The sequence below is a fragment of the Camellia sinensis genome, chromosome 13 (genome assembly GCF_055761805.1).
Source record: "Camellia sinensis isolate YWXY chromosome 13, ASM5576180v1, whole genome shotgun sequence".
NCBI classification, from domain to species: Eukaryota; Viridiplantae; Streptophyta; class Magnoliopsida; order Ericales; family Theaceae; genus Camellia; species Camellia sinensis.
In genome coordinates this window covers 115,749,117-115,764,728 of record NC_138973.1, presented here as the reverse complement: position 1 = coordinate 115,764,728, position 15,612 = coordinate 115,749,117, and the positions used below count along the sequence as shown (strand labels likewise).

Here is a 15,612-nt window from a genome sequence, read left to right as displayed (position 1 = left end):
TGGGCTTACCAATGCACCGGCAGTCTTTATGGACTTGATGAACCGGATTTTCCGGGAGTTCTTAGACCGATTTGTGGTCGTCTTCGTGGACGAAATTCTTATCTATTCGCCTTCTGAGGAGGAGCACGAGGCACACTTGAGAGTGGTGCTTGAGTTGCTTAGAGCCCATAGGCTGTATGCCAAGTTTGGGAAGTGTGAGTTCTGGCTGAGGGAAGTCAAATTCTTAGGCCACGTGGTATCCGGGGAAGGGGTGTCTGTTGATACATCCAAGGTTGAGGCAGTGCAGGATTGGGCACAGCCTAAGAGTGTGTTTGAGATCCGCAGTTTTCTGGGATTAGCTGGGTATTACCGTCGGTTTGTGAAAGATTTCTCCAGGTTAGCGTCACCGTTGACTAGACTGACTCGGAAGGGAGTCAAGTTTGTGTGGAGTGAGACTTGTGAAAAGTCGTTCCAAGAACTGAAAGTTAGATTGACCACCGCTCCGGTGTTGATTATTCCGGAGAGAGGGTTGGGTTATGCGGTTTATTGTGATGCCTCACGAGAGGGTTTGGGTTGTGTGTTAATGCAAGAGGGGAAAGTGGTAGCTTATGGCTCACGTCAGTTGAAAATACACGAGAAGAATTACCCCACACACGACCTAGAGTTAGCAGCAGTGATCTTTGCCTTGAAAATCTGGAGGCACTACCTTTATGGTGAGAGGTTCGAGGTATTCTCGGATCATAAGAGTTTGAAATACCTGTTTACACAGAGAGACTTGAATTTGAGGCAGAGGAGGTGGATGGAGTTCATCGAGGATTATGATTTTGAGTTGCATTATCATCCGGGAAAGGCCAATGTTGTGGCCGATGCCCTTAGTAGGAAATCCATTAGTGATGTAGCTAGTATAGTCATCTGGGAATGGGAGATGTTGGGAGCACTTGGTGAGTTTGATTTGCTATTGGGCGAATCTATTGAGGCTGCGGCCTTGTTTTCTGTTGTTGCGCAACCTACACTTGTGATTAGAGTGTTAGAGGCACAGAGAGGTGACCTTGAGGTAGAATCTCTTCGAGAGAAGATCTCCAGTGGGAAAGTTGAGAAGGGTTTGACAGTGTATCCCGACCTGAGTGTGAGATACCGAGACCGTTTGTCTGTACCGGAGTCTTGCCGTGAGGAAGTACTCCGAGAGTTTCATCATTCGCGCCTTGCGGTGCATCCGGGAGGTACTAAGATGTATCATGATTTGAGTCGCCAGTTTTGGTGGCGGGGTATGAAGAGAGATGTGGCTGTTTTCGTATCGAAGTGCCTTACTTGCCAGCAAGTGAAGGCCGAGCATCAGAGGCCAGCGGGTTTGTTGCAACCCTTGCCTATTGCTGAGTGGAAGTGGGAGCATGTCACTATGGACTTCGTTGTAGGTCTTCCGAGGACTCAACGGGGTAGTGATGCTATTTGGGTGGTTGTAGACCGGTTGACTAAGTCGGCGCACTTTATTCCTATGCGCGTGAGAGATTCGGTGGATCATCTTGCCGATTTGTATATTCGAGACGTAGTGAGATTGCACGGGGTCCCAGTGACGATCGTCTCAGATAGAGATCCTCGTTTTACTGCTAGGTTGTGGCAGAGTTTGCAGAGTGCCTTGGGCACTAAGTTGACCTTTAGTACGGCTTATCATCCTCAGACTGACGGGCAGTCCGAGCGTACTATTCAGATCCTCGAGGATATGCTTCGGGGTTGTGTCCTGGATTTCAGTGGGACGTGGGAGAGGCACTTGCCCTTGGTAGAGTTTGCCTACAACAACAGTTTTCAGTCTAGCATCGGTATGGCACCGTTTGAGGCCTTGTATGGCCGACCGTGTAGGTCTCCAGTGTGTTGGGCCGAGGTGGGTGATGCACCTTTGTTGGGTCCGGAGTTGGTTAGGGAGACTACGGAGAAAGTTGAGCTTATCCGTAGGAGGCTTGTTACAGCCCAGAGTCGACAAAAGAGTTATGCCGACCGTAGAAGGAGGCCTTTGGCGTTTGAGGTAGGTGATCATGTCTTTCTGAAGATATCACCTAGACGAGGCCTGATGAGGTTTGGGAAGAGTGGGAAGTTATCCCCTCGGTTTATTGGTCCTTTTGAGATCCTTGAGAGGATTGGCGAGGTTGCTTATCGGTTAGCCTTACCACCGCAGTTGTCCGGAGTGCATGACGTGTTTCATGTGAGTATGCTTCGGAAGTATGAGCCAGATCCATCACATGTGTTGGATTGGACTGATTTAGAGGTAGATGAGGATGCCTCGTATGAGGAGAGACCGGTACGGGTCTTGGATAGGCGGGATCAGATCCTGCGTGGCAAGACCATTCCTTTGGTAAAAGTCTTGTGGAAACATCACGGAGTGGAGGAAGCCACTTGGGAACGTGAGTTGGGAGTCCGTGAGAAATATCCGGACTTGTTTGTTGATATGTAATCTTGTATTTAAATTTTACATTTTGTTGAACTTAAGAGCTTTTATATATGTCTTAAGTTGTGAAACATTGAAAATGTTTTGATTATTGGAAGTATGTTTGGAACTTGCCTCATATGGAAGTTGAATGTGACACTATATGTGTTGAATATATTGTTGAAATTGGAAAGATAGTGCATAATGTTGATGCATGTTGAAAATACATATGTTGTTTACATATTGTGATATGTCTCTTGTTAATGGGATGGGATGACCGGTAATGGGTCGAATTGTTGAATGTTAAATTGTAACATTGTCTAAAATGAAGGAAAACTTGTTTTGAAAACTTGTGCTTAATTTCGGGGGCGAAATTCTTTAAGGGGGGGAGGTTATAGCGATCCCGGGTTTACCCTTGTTATACCGTGATCCGGACATGAGTCCGTGGATGTTGGTAGTTGTTTATTATTTTGTTTACATCCTTTTACTTCGTATTTGAGTTATAGGATGTGTTGGGCGGATTTGTTTCAGGTTGGTTGAGTTTAGAAACCAAAACTAGTTGCCCAGATTTTTGGCCTGTACGCTCGAGCGGATGTGTTGGCGCTCAAGCAGGGAATACACCTATCCAGTAATTCTTGTGCAGTGTTGTACGCTCGAGCGTGGAATTGGCCGCTCGAGCGGGGTTGAGTGAGTGCCGCTCGAGCGTAGGGTTGGGAGCTCGAGCGGAGGCCTGGTTCTGCAAAAGTGCTGGGCGAGTGCATTCTGCGCTCGAGCGGGAGGTTGGCCGCTCGAGCGGAAGTCTATGAGTGGCCGCTCGAGCGGGGTGTTTTACGCTCGAGCGGAGACCTGGGTTAAAGTCCCGAATTTGTGACTCTTCAAATCACTTTTTCACTTTCTCTTCTCTCTCTTACTTTTCCAAAATCACCATTGTTGAGCCTCTCACTCTAGACTCTACCTTCTCTCTAGGTTTTGATCTAGTAGGAGTGATTTACTCACCTTTGGCCTTTACAAAAAAGTTGTTGATCGTCGAGGGCTTCATTTTAATATGAAAATCTCGGGTTTTGGAGCACGTTGGGTTTTGTCGTCTTCTCCTTTGGGACTCCGAATTTGAGGTAGGGATATCCTACTCCTCTCTATGGATTTTGTCTTTAAATTTTGGTATTTTGAGATGTTGGGCTTGGTTTGGTAATTTTGTGAAAGTTTGGGGCTTTTGTGTAATTTTACAAAAGATGGGGTTTTATTCATAATAAACCTAGATGCATGTTTGGCATAAAAAAAATGGAATGATTGTTGAATCATTGATGAAAATGGGACCTAGGGTTGAAATGTTAATTATAGAAATTGACCTAATTACATTGTTTAATTAATTGGGATAATTAATTGAGAAGAATGACGAAATGAAATGTTGATTGAATATCCATTGTGCATTTATTTTCTGTTTAGAAATAACTGCTTTGGGCTATCGGTGGAGGATAGTCGTGATTGTTGTAGACAATGCATGATGATTAGGTAAACTGAAACTAATCAATGAAATGTGTCATGGAACTTGACGGTTGATAGAATACATTAATTGTATGTATTGGGTGATTGTATATAGAACCATTGTGTTTGTATACGTTATGTGTAGAGGAGGAGATAGGCGATGTACTCCGCGGTTTAGGGGAAGATAGGGGATGTACCTCTAAACCGGATAGGTATTGGGAGGAGATAGGGGATGAACTCCGTAGACACAGCTCATATGCTTGTCTAGAGAAGTGAAGATAGAGCTTATATGCTTATCTCTGTGAAGTGTGGATACAGCTTATATGCTTATCTGTGAATGTGGGATATTGTTGTTATACATATCTGTTGAGAATGTGGATATAGCTTTTATGCTTATCTGAATGTGAGATATAGTTTTTATACATATCTGTGGAAATGTTGATAGAGCTAGCATGCTTATCTGTTGAAAAAGAGAAATTGAAAGGTAACTTAGACTCGTAAGTTGTAAGACATAAATATATGATTTATGTGATTGTATCAGTGTTGACCATCTATCAATTGCTAATATTTTAGTCATTGTCCATGGTTGGTTTAGTGTATTTCTACTGGGCTGTGGCTCACCCTATATGGGAATATCATTTTCAGGTGCAGGAAGCATGCCACCTCCAAGGACATAGCTAGGAGGCTAGTGGCGGACATACTTTTGTCGCTTAACTTTTGATGTATTACATGTAACTTCAAGCCTAGGGCTTAATGTGTAAACGAGTTAGTACTCTTTGTTGTAACCAAGTGTTAACTTGGAAAGCTGTAAGCCCGTAGGGCATTTTGTTATGATGTTAACATGTAATACTTATGTAATGGAACTCTGATGAATTAAAGAGTGTGGTTAGTTTATATGTAAATGTATGTCTTATCTGATGGGTTTATTGTTGTTATTTTGAGGGCGTTACAAAGCAACTGCATATATCCTTCCTCTTTCCATGCAAATTATTTCCCATAGATGATTGATAATTTGAAGGCATATAAAGAGAACTAAAACATAATGGAAAGGGCACTTTGTGTAGGTTTTAGAATGAATCAAGTTGCACGTAAGTTAATCTACCAGATATCTGATATTAAAATAAAATTTAAAAAAAAAGAGCGCTAAAGCAAATGAGGAGATTTCCGCTGCACATCCTAGCACATAAACACATCACAGCACTAGCCCACATATTTTACCACCAAGGACGCGTGATTAGTCAACATGTTTTTTTTTTTATGATAAATTATAAATACAGTTATTGAGATTTGTTTAAAATACGATTATCCCCTATAGTTTAGAAAATTATAAATACTCTTTTGTTAGAATTTTTTTTATTTAACAGAATTAACTAAAAAAATAAAAACTTCTAACTTCTCTCTTACACAATAATAAAATTACTTGAATTATTAATTGAAACAAATTTCTGACATTATTAAAAACAATTAATTGAGTTGATGATTTATTAATAAAAGGGGTAATTTGTCATGAAATTAGAAATTTCAAGGGGTGAGATGTAATTTTCAGAACTACAAGGGACAGTTCGTATTTTAAGCAAATCTTAAAAGGTATATTTGTAATTCATCCTTTTTTAATTATTGATTTTTCATTTTGTGTCTTTTAATATTATATTTTGTTTGTTTAAAATTCAAAATGTTATAACCCATCCTCTATATCTTTAAATATGAAGAATTTTTACCTTTAAAACCATTTCTATCTGAAAGACGGATTGATTGATCCTTCAAATATAAAGAGTATGAGAAATAGAGGAGGATCTCTATAACTATCATTTTTTTAATACCAACTTTGCCTTCAAAATCTTTTGTTAGCGCCAAGGTTATTCAAATTTAAATTCTTATTGATTTTGATTATTGACAAATATTTTGAACTCATTTTAATATTCAAAGTTTTCAAAATGATTTTATACAAATGTGCTTCATTGTTTCTAAAATATATATGCTTCTATATTGTTGTTTTTCCAATGGTTTTTAGCCCTCGAAACATGAATTAGCACATATTTGCACAACACTATCTATGCTCAAAATAGGTCCAAGGGTTGACACTAAAATAGCAAGAGTCGACACCAGAATGAAGTTCACAATGCCTAAGTGTTCCAGCTACAAGGGTCGATACCAAGCCAGCAAGGGTCGATACTAAATTTCATAATGCAATTCAGCTACAAGGGTCGACACTAAGACAAGCAAGGGTCGACACTAAATTTCAGAATGCAACCCAGCTGCAAGGGTCAGCACCAAGACAAGCAAGGGTCAACACTAAATTTCATAATGCAATCCAGCAGCAAGGGTCGATGCCAAGAATAATAAGGGTCGACACCAGGAACATCTGGAAATCAACTAAGATAAGAAAAGAGACCAAAGGGTTGACACCCAATCTGCAGGGGTGAACACCCATAAAATCTGGGTTTCAAAAATCCAGCTGTCAAATCAATCTGGATTGACACAGCCCTTTTCTCCGTCACTTTTTCTGATCTATGTGCAGAATATGTCATTATTTATGATTCCTGAGCAAATCTTTTGATATCATATCCTCTTCCAAGAAGTTAACTTATGAAGGTGAGCATTTAATGAACATTCTCTTTCCAAGACCTGTCTATAGTCTTTATGCACTATACACTGATCAAACACAGCTAGAAGATATCCTCCATGATTTGCTTCAATGGCTAGAAGATTCAAATCTCCTCTCTCCAACAGCTAGGTGCCATTAATACTATAAAGAAGAAGCTCTCCTTGTTCGATGAATACACTTTTTCAATACAAGAAACCTAGAGCATTCAAGAGCCTTTAATATACTCCATTGTACTTTCATTTTCATATCTGATTGAGCCTTAAATTATTTGTGAGCTTACACTTTCATATCCATCTTTTAAGAGAGAAAAATCTGTAAAAGATGATAATTGTACCTCTTATTCTTGTTCCTTATTTTCTGAGTGATACACTTGTAAAGTGAGGCATTTAGTTAAGAGGTCCTCAACAAATTGAAGTAAGTCCTTTGTAAAAATCCACAAGCTAGGTAAAGCTTGATGGTGCATTGATTCATAGTAAAGAAATTCTCAGTGAGGTATCTTGAGGAGTAGACTTAGGCCAGTGAGCCGAACCACTATAAATCCTTGTGTTTGAGCTCTTCTTTCCTCTTTTTTTTTCTGTGTATTAATTGCTTGTCTACTGCATTTAATTACTTAGTCATTTGAAATCTATTTTCTAGTCATATTTTTTTTAATTACGCAATTCACCCCCCTCTGGGGTTGCCTTCCTATGTAACAATTGGTATCAGAGCCTCGTCTTTTGTATTGTGACTTAACCGTCCTTGAGTGATCCATGGCAACCCTAGCTCCTCTCTTCTTGAAGGTCAAGCCTAAAATAGACCACCCTCCTTCAATGGCACAAATTTTAACTATTGGAAAACTCGTATGATTATGCATATCCAATCTATTGACTATGAGGTTTGGAAAATCATCTGTGATGGTCCCAAAGTCCCTACCAAAACCATAGATGGTCTGTTAGTTCCCAAATTTGAGAGTGAATGGTCTAGTGCTTATTATAAAGATATTCAAGCCAATGTTAAAACTATTAATATGTTGTATTGTGCACTTGATGCTACTGAGTTCAACAGAATGTGCAGTTGTACAACGGCAAAAGAAATTTGGGATAAACTTATTGTAACTCATGAGGGAACTACTCAAGTCAAAGAGTCTAGAGTTAGTTTACTTGTCCACAACTATGAACTTTTCAAGATGAAACCTGATGAGAACATATCCCAAATGTTCACCCGCTTTACAGATATTATAAACAATCTAAAATCTCTTGGAAAGACTTATACTAATGCAGAAATTGTCAGAAAAACCCTTAGATCATTGCCAAAAAACTAGGAAAAGAAAGTCATCGCAATGATAGAAGCAAGAGACTTGCCAACATTAAGCCTTGATGATTTAATGGGATCTCTCCTAACCCATGAGCTCATTATACAAGAAGGAAAAGAAGAAGACAAGAACAAGAAGAAAGGGATAGCTTTCAGGTCTACCTCAAAAGTTCAAGAGGAAGAAGAAGATGCTTCAGAGGAAGATGAAGAAATGGCATTCATTACCAAGAGGTTCAAAAAGTTTGTGAAGAAGAAACAAGGTGTAAGGAAGTTATTCAAAAAAAGACTTCAACAAAGATTTTCAAAAAGGTGAAAATCATAAAAAATCTGAAGTTACTTGGTAGAATGCAACAAACTGGGACACTACAAATCGGAATGTTCAGAGCTTAAGAAACAATTTAAGAAGGACAAGAAGAAAGCCATGATTGCAGCATGGGAAAAAGACAGTGATGATAGCCACTCAGAGACTAACATTTGTAAAAATGAAGCCACAAATCTATGCTTGATGGCACTTGAAGATGAAGATGAAGATGAGGTAAATGACGAATCCTTTACTTTTGATGAATTACAAACTGCCTTTGATAAATTGCATGTTGAATTTAAAAAACTGAGTTTGAAAAGTAGTTGTCAAAAGAAAATGGTTTTGAATTTATCACAAGAAAAGGAATCCTCGACTTCTAAGATCAATACTTTAGAAAATGAAGTCTTGACAATCAAAAAGTAGAAAGAATTTTCAACTGAAAAAGAATTTTCCATGTTTGAAAAGAAAGTAGATGATTTGCAAAAAGAAAATGAAATTTTGAAAAAGGAGAAAACTATTTTAAATGAAAACATAGAAGATTTAAAAAAATGTTCTTTCAAAATTTACTCAAGGTAGGTATACCTCAGATAAAATTCTCAAAAGTCAAAATCAAACCTTTGGAAGAATGGGGATTGGATATAAATCTTTTTCAAAAGCAAAAAATTCCAAAAGACCTTTGTTCATGCATCATCTAATCATTCTCATCTCACATGTCATTATTGTGGAAGAAAAGGTCACATCTCACATTCATGTCCTGCTAAGAGAAATTCATTTGTTAGAATGAAATAGAAGTGGGCTCCCAAAAACACCTCAAATCCTAACTCTCATGGACCCAGGAAAGAATGAGTACCAAAAGGCGAACAAAGATCTAATTTTTGTAGGTGTGCTTTAGGTCAAAATCTAGCAACAACCGGTGGTACCTCGACAGTGCGTGCTCAAGGCACATGATCGGTGATAGAGTAATGTTCTCAACCCTTAAATCCAAAGAAGGAGGTCACATAACCTTTGAACATAATAGTAAAGGAAAAATCGTCGGTGAAGGTAGTATTAGTAAAGCTTCTTCACCCATTATCGAAAATGTGTTGCTTGTTGAAGGATTGAAACACAACTTGCTTAGTATTAGTCAAATGTGTGATAAAGGCAATCATGTCACTTTTGAAAAATCCCACTGCACGATTAAAAACTCTGTTGATAACTAAGTGTTTTTTGTTGGTCATACACATGAAAATGTGTATGTATTTGATTTGTATAGTTTATCTCCTAATCATGATGTTAAGTGCTTGTTTGTTATAAATGAATCTACCTGGTTATGGCATAGAAGGCTAGGACATGCTCATATGGACTTACTTTGAAAACTTTCAAAATTTGACTTGGTTGTTGGTTTACCAAAAATTGATTTTGGAAAAGATAGACTTTGTGATGCTAGTCAACAAGGAACACAAACATGAGTTTCTTTCAAATCCAAAAATATTATTTCAACTTCTAGACCTCTTCAATTGTTGCATATTGACTTGTTTGGACCCTCTAGAACTTTTTAAGTCTTGGTGGTAAATCTTATTGTCTTGTTTGTGTGGATGATTACACTAGATTTACTTGGGTGATTTTCTTAGCACACAAAAGTGATACTTTCTCTGCATTTTCATCTTTTTGTAAACGTATTCAAAATATGATTAGTCTTGCTATTTGTAGCATTACAAGTGATCGTGGTAGAGAATTTGATAATGATGAGTTTATTTTACTTTGTAATGAGCATGGCATTCATCATAATTTTTCTGCTCCTCGAACTCCTCAACAAAATGGTGTGGTAGAAAGAAAAAATAGAGTTATTGAGGAAATGGCTCATACTATGCTTTTAGTGAAAATGATTTGCCAAAATATTTTTAGGCGAAAGCCGTCAATACTATTTGTTATATTATTAATCGTGCAATGATTAGACCCATACTAAAGAAAACACCATATGAATTATGGAAATGAAGAAAACCAAACAATGGTCATTTGCGTATATTTGGTTGTAAATGTTTTGTACTCAATAACAATAAAGAAAATCTTGGGAAGCTTGATGCTAAATCTGATGATGTCGTGTTTCTTGGCTATGCAAATTCTAGTAAAGCTTATCGTGTTTTTAATAAAAGAACTTTACTTGTTGAAGAATCTATATACGTTGCTTTTGATGAATCTAACTCCTTTGCTTCCAAGAATATTGTTAGTGATGATATTGCAGACTCTAATCCAAGAATTGAAGGCATTTACTTATCGGAAAATGATGAACTTGATTCTTCGGAACCCAATGTTGAAGTCTCTATGAAAGATCTCCAAAAAGAGTATGCTCATCCAACAAAAGAAAATAATCTACCCAAAAAATGGAAGTATGCTCGTGGACATCCCAAAGATCTCATTATAGAAGATGCCACACAAGGTGTAAGAACTCGTTCTTCTATTCATAATGTTTGTGGCAATTTAGCTTTTATTTCTCAAATTGAGAAAACTTTTTCAGAGGCTGAACACGATTAAAATTGGTTTTTTTCTATATAAGAAAAGTTAAATCAGTTTGAAAAAAATGAAGTTTGGTTTTTAACTCCTCATCCTAAGGATCATTCCGTTATTGAAACAAAATGAGTTTTTCGAAACAAAATGGATGAATCCAGTGTTGTTATTCGAAACAAAGCTAGACTTGTAGCCTAAGGTTATAACTAAGAAGAGGGCATTGATTTTGATGAAACATTTGCACCCGTTGCTCGTCTTGAAGCCATTCGCATGTTGTTTGCATTTGCTTGTTTTAGAGATTTTAAACTTTACCAAATGGATGTGAACAATGCTTTTCTAAATGGGTACATTTTAGAGGAAGTATATGTTGAACAACCTCCCGGTTTTGAAAATCACAAACACCCGGACTACGTTTTAAACTTTCAAAAGCTTTATATAGTTTGAAACAAGCCCCCTTGAGCTTAGTATGAACGCTTAAGCAATTTTCTTATTGAAAAAGGTTTTTCTCACGGGAAAATTGATACCACTCTTTTTATAAAAACCAAAAATAATGATATGCTTATTGTTCAAATTTATGTTGATGATATCATATTCGGTGCTACTAATGAATCCTTGTGTGAGGAATTTGCTAAGGATATGTAGAGCGAATTTGAAATGAGTATGATGGGAGAATTGACATACTTTCTCGGATTACAAATAAAACAAACACAAGATGGATTTCATTTATCTCAAGCCAATTATATCAAAGATCTCCTCAAAAGGTTTGAAATGGACTTATCCAAACCTGCAGCAACTCCCATGAGCACATCGATTAAAACCAACAAAGATAAGTAAGGTAAACCAATGGACGAAAAGAAATATCGAGGTATAATTGGTTCCTTACTCTATCTAATTGCTAGTAGACCCGACATCATATTTAGTGTTTGTATGTGTGCACGTTTTCAGTCTGCTCCAAAAGAATCACATGTCACCGCAGTAAAACGCATTTTTAGATATCTTGTTGGTACTCCATTTTTGGGTCTTTGGTACCCTAAAACAAATGTTTTTGACCTTTATGGTTACTCAGATGCTGACTTCGTGGGATGTAGACTTGACCGAAAAAGCACTAGTAGCACTTGTCATTTTCTTGGAAATTCACTCACATCATGGTTTTGTAAAAAACAAAATTCTATGGCTTTATCGACAGCTGAAGCAGAATATATTGCCGCCGCTAGTTATTGTGCTCAAGTGCTTTGGATGAAACAACAACTTCTTGACTTTGAACTTCACTTTGATCACATTCCTATTAAATGTGATAACACTAATGCCATCAATCTTTCAAAAAACCCAATACAGTACTCACGCACTAAACACATTGAAAGAAGGCATCACTTTCTACGAGATCATGTACTTAAAGGTGACATCGAACTCAAATTTGTGCCTACAAGCCAACATTTGGATGATATTTTTACCAAGCCTCTCAATGAGGAACAATTCTACTTTATTCGAACTGAGCTTGACATGTTAAATATTCTTGTGTGATGTTAAACTATGTGTTATTATGCTTCATTGTAAAATTTGTTGTGAAAAACACTAGTTTTTGCCTTCCAGGACCCTTAAGGGTCGACCCCCTGCTCTATAGGGTCAACGCCTTGTGAACCAGCCTTGTGCTTTTTGTTGTTAAGGGTCGACACCCTTCTTCGCTGGTGTCAACACCAGTTGGTTTTTAGTTCACTGCTTTTTAGGGTCGACACCTCTCTTCAAGGGTATCGACACCTAATGTGTCAAAGGACACTATTTTTTAGTGTCAATCCCCTTTCATCTATGGGTCGACACATGCCTTTGGCCAAGTTTTTTTTTTTTTTTTTTTTTTTTTTTTGCGCGGTCTTTTCAACTTCGAAGGGTCAACACCTCTCTTCCCAAGGGTCGACACCTTCTCAAGGGTATTTATATAACCAGCAATCCTTACATTTCTTGCGACACCAAACAATTTCCTAGCCCTAGCCCCTTTTCATATTGAGGCAACCCTCTCCGTCGATCCACATTCCGATCTTCATCCATCTCTCTTGCGACCTCTTTTCTTCCTCTCCATGGATCCTCAAGCCATTCCTTCTGTTCCAACAAGGAAGCGACCACGCACCTCTTCCTCTTCCTCTTCCATCTCTGTCGCTGCATCTCCTTCTATGCAACGTTTCAAGAACAACGATACCAGATCTGCTTTCAACAAGGACTTCAACCTGAGAAAGGTACGCTCTGGTAGAACCATTGATATTGCCATATTTGAAAAACACTCCATTCCTGTAACAACTTGGTTTGATAACCAAAAATGGTCCTCTCTCTTGAAACTTGATGGTGACATCTATCCCACTCTCATTAAAGAGTTTTTTTTTGCAAATCTCTCATATGATGAAGAATCTTCTCGTCATACCCTAGACTACTTTGTTAAGGGCGTTTCTTTTGCCTTAAACCCCACTGTTATTAACTCCATTCTAAAAACCTCTAATGATGGTCATAGGGTCACTCCATCGGTTGCCCTTGAACCACCACAATACTCTCATCTTATTGGTCTCAAATTCCTCACAAATAACCCAGCTTAACTCATCACATCACTGTCTCTGGGAAGGACCTTTCCCTTGAAATGAGACTGTTACATCACATCATCACACACAACATTATTCCTCGATCCGGCCGCTTTGATACCGTCACTTATGGTCACACTTGTCACGCCCCGTATTTTATTACTTGGAAAACATAACCAATATGCATTAATTAAGTCTTACAAATGTCAATTCATCCTTTGATGAAATGATGAATAATTAAATACGCATGTTCCCTCTTGTGATATAATAATGACATTTACATGCGAATAAAAGAAATGTCCTAAGACTTATAATAAAAGAGAGGACACTACTCTTTACAAAAAGATAGCATTCAACCAAACAAGTAAATAAAGTAGTACAATCCATCACTACATTACACTTATGAAATGATAAAACCCATTATTTGATCTTCAAATCCGAAAAGCATTCCCTGTACACATGTACAGGTAGGGGATAAGCAACCACTAGCTCACCAAATAATCTCATATTATAACATTAGAAGATATGCTGGTACAAAGATGCTCATACACATACAGGAAATCATATCATATCAAAACAATATGATTCTATTACATAATCTTTTAAATCCAATTTATTTAATTAACCACAACTAGTTAACTTAAATAAATAAGCATGCCTCAAATGCAACATGACATCCTTTTCAATTCATTCAATCACCCATTTGTTAATTAAATCAAATAATTAAACAATTCATAATGGCATTTAACAAAGCATCAAATACATTTTATATAGTGTTATGAGATGAATGCATATTCCATGTCATGCTCAAAATATTTTTCTCATCTTTTGAAAATCTTATGCACAATGCCAATTTGAAAACACATTAATCTAACAATTTCAATATAATTCCAAGGTGGTAAATACGACTCAGGTAATCCTTAGGCCGGTGTCTGTAAGTAGGCATATCGAGCACTACCAAATCCCCACTTTACCGATCTCTCACTGGAAGGCGCGTGGTACCACCTCTACGCGTGCTTTCGGTCTTTCACTCTGGACTCTCAGGCCAACTTAAACCAATATCAAACTACCCCCCCTATCCGAACTTACCAACATATTTACCTAAAACAAATCAAAATGATATTTGAAAAACCTAAGTGATTCATAATTAGATCAAGATTTAATTATTCCAATTCCCAATCAATTAAAACTCACAATCTAAATCATCAAGCATTTACGAAAGTGATTTAGATTATTGTTTTCGAAAAACAATAAATCGACACAAACAATTTTTACATGGAAAAACTACAATTGAAGCACCTTCAATTGTGATAAAAAAAACCACGGGCGAAACGCCACTAATCAATCCATTACTGAAGAAAGAAAGATTACAAAGATAACAAACAAATTACCCAAACACTTCCAATTTGTCTTTAAATCTTCTGTATATCTTTCATCGCAACCTTCATCTCAAAATTGACTAGAGTGAAGTTGAATCCACAACTTCTATTGTCGAATCAATGACCACGCACAGTATCAAACTCCTTTGATACTCCACGCTTGAATCTTCAGATTCTGCCGAATAAGAACACTCTTGAATATAAACAATCAACCTCCTTGATGTGTGCTTATTAAAACATGAGTTTAATACTCAATCAAAACATCAAGGAAAACTAGCAAACAACCCCAAAACACCTTAAAGAAGATCTTAAAAACGTAATCCTAGATTTGGACTTAAACAAGTACTTATAGAAAACAAGGGTAGCGAAGCTCACTCGAGTGAGGAACCAAATACGCGTGTTTTCCTTAAGTGACTTTGCTCGAGCCACGCTACCTGTGCTCGAGCGTACAATAGTCCTTCTCAGGTTTTTGACAAACAGAAGCAACTTTTGCTCGAGCGAGAACTTCTTTGCTCAAGCGAGCAAGACAACAAACTTAGGAAAATTACAACTTGATAAAACATGTTTGTTCGCCGGATTGACAAGACTAAGGGACCTAACAATCTCCACCTTTGTCAATTCCCAGACAAAACATTCTAACAATTTCCTAGAAAACACAAGCGCTAATGAAAACAACCAACCTATGCAACACAACCAACATAGCTTAACAAAACAACCTGAACCAAGTATCTGCAAAATAGAAAACCACCACGAGGGGAAAAAAAATGAGAGAATAGTTGTTCAGAATCAAAAACCATATTAAGACATAACACATCAAAAACTATATCATCATGCAAACAAAAAATAGTCCAGTAGTATGTCCAGTCTGCCTGCAAAATCCACAATGAGTATGCAAATTCAACAACATATATCCCATATACCCCAACCATATATACCCCAAAAAACAAACAAACCAATACTCCCCTTTTTTGTCCAGGAGAGACAAAAGAAGTAGTATATAGAGACCATAATAAAAGAAAAACTGTCCAAAGAACACAGTCCAAACACTGCCCAAAAACTGACAAAAACTATGAGTCTGGTGGAGGTGGCTGCTGCATCTGGACCAAAGAAAGAATCTG

General features: G+C 37.6%; 1 protein-coding gene across 1 annotated transcript; it reads left to right on the top strand.

Moving 5' to 3' along the window:
* The first annotated feature begins 7,329 nt into the window (after nt 1-7,329).
* LOC114305199 (uncharacterized) lies at nt 7,330-7,782 on the top strand. Its single transcript, XM_028250300.2, has one exon. The coding sequence runs from the start codon at nt 7,330-7,332 to the stop codon at nt 7,780-7,782; it is 453 nt and encodes a 150-aa protein (XP_028106101.2).
* The last annotated feature ends 7,830 nt before the right edge of the window (nt 7,783-15,612 follow it).

Bases quoted from the DNA above. Each gene is read 5' to 3' on its own strand.
- LOC114305199 (XM_028250300.2), top strand. From the start codon at position 7,330: ATGCATATCCAATCTATTGACTATGAGGTTTGGAAAATCATCTGTGAT.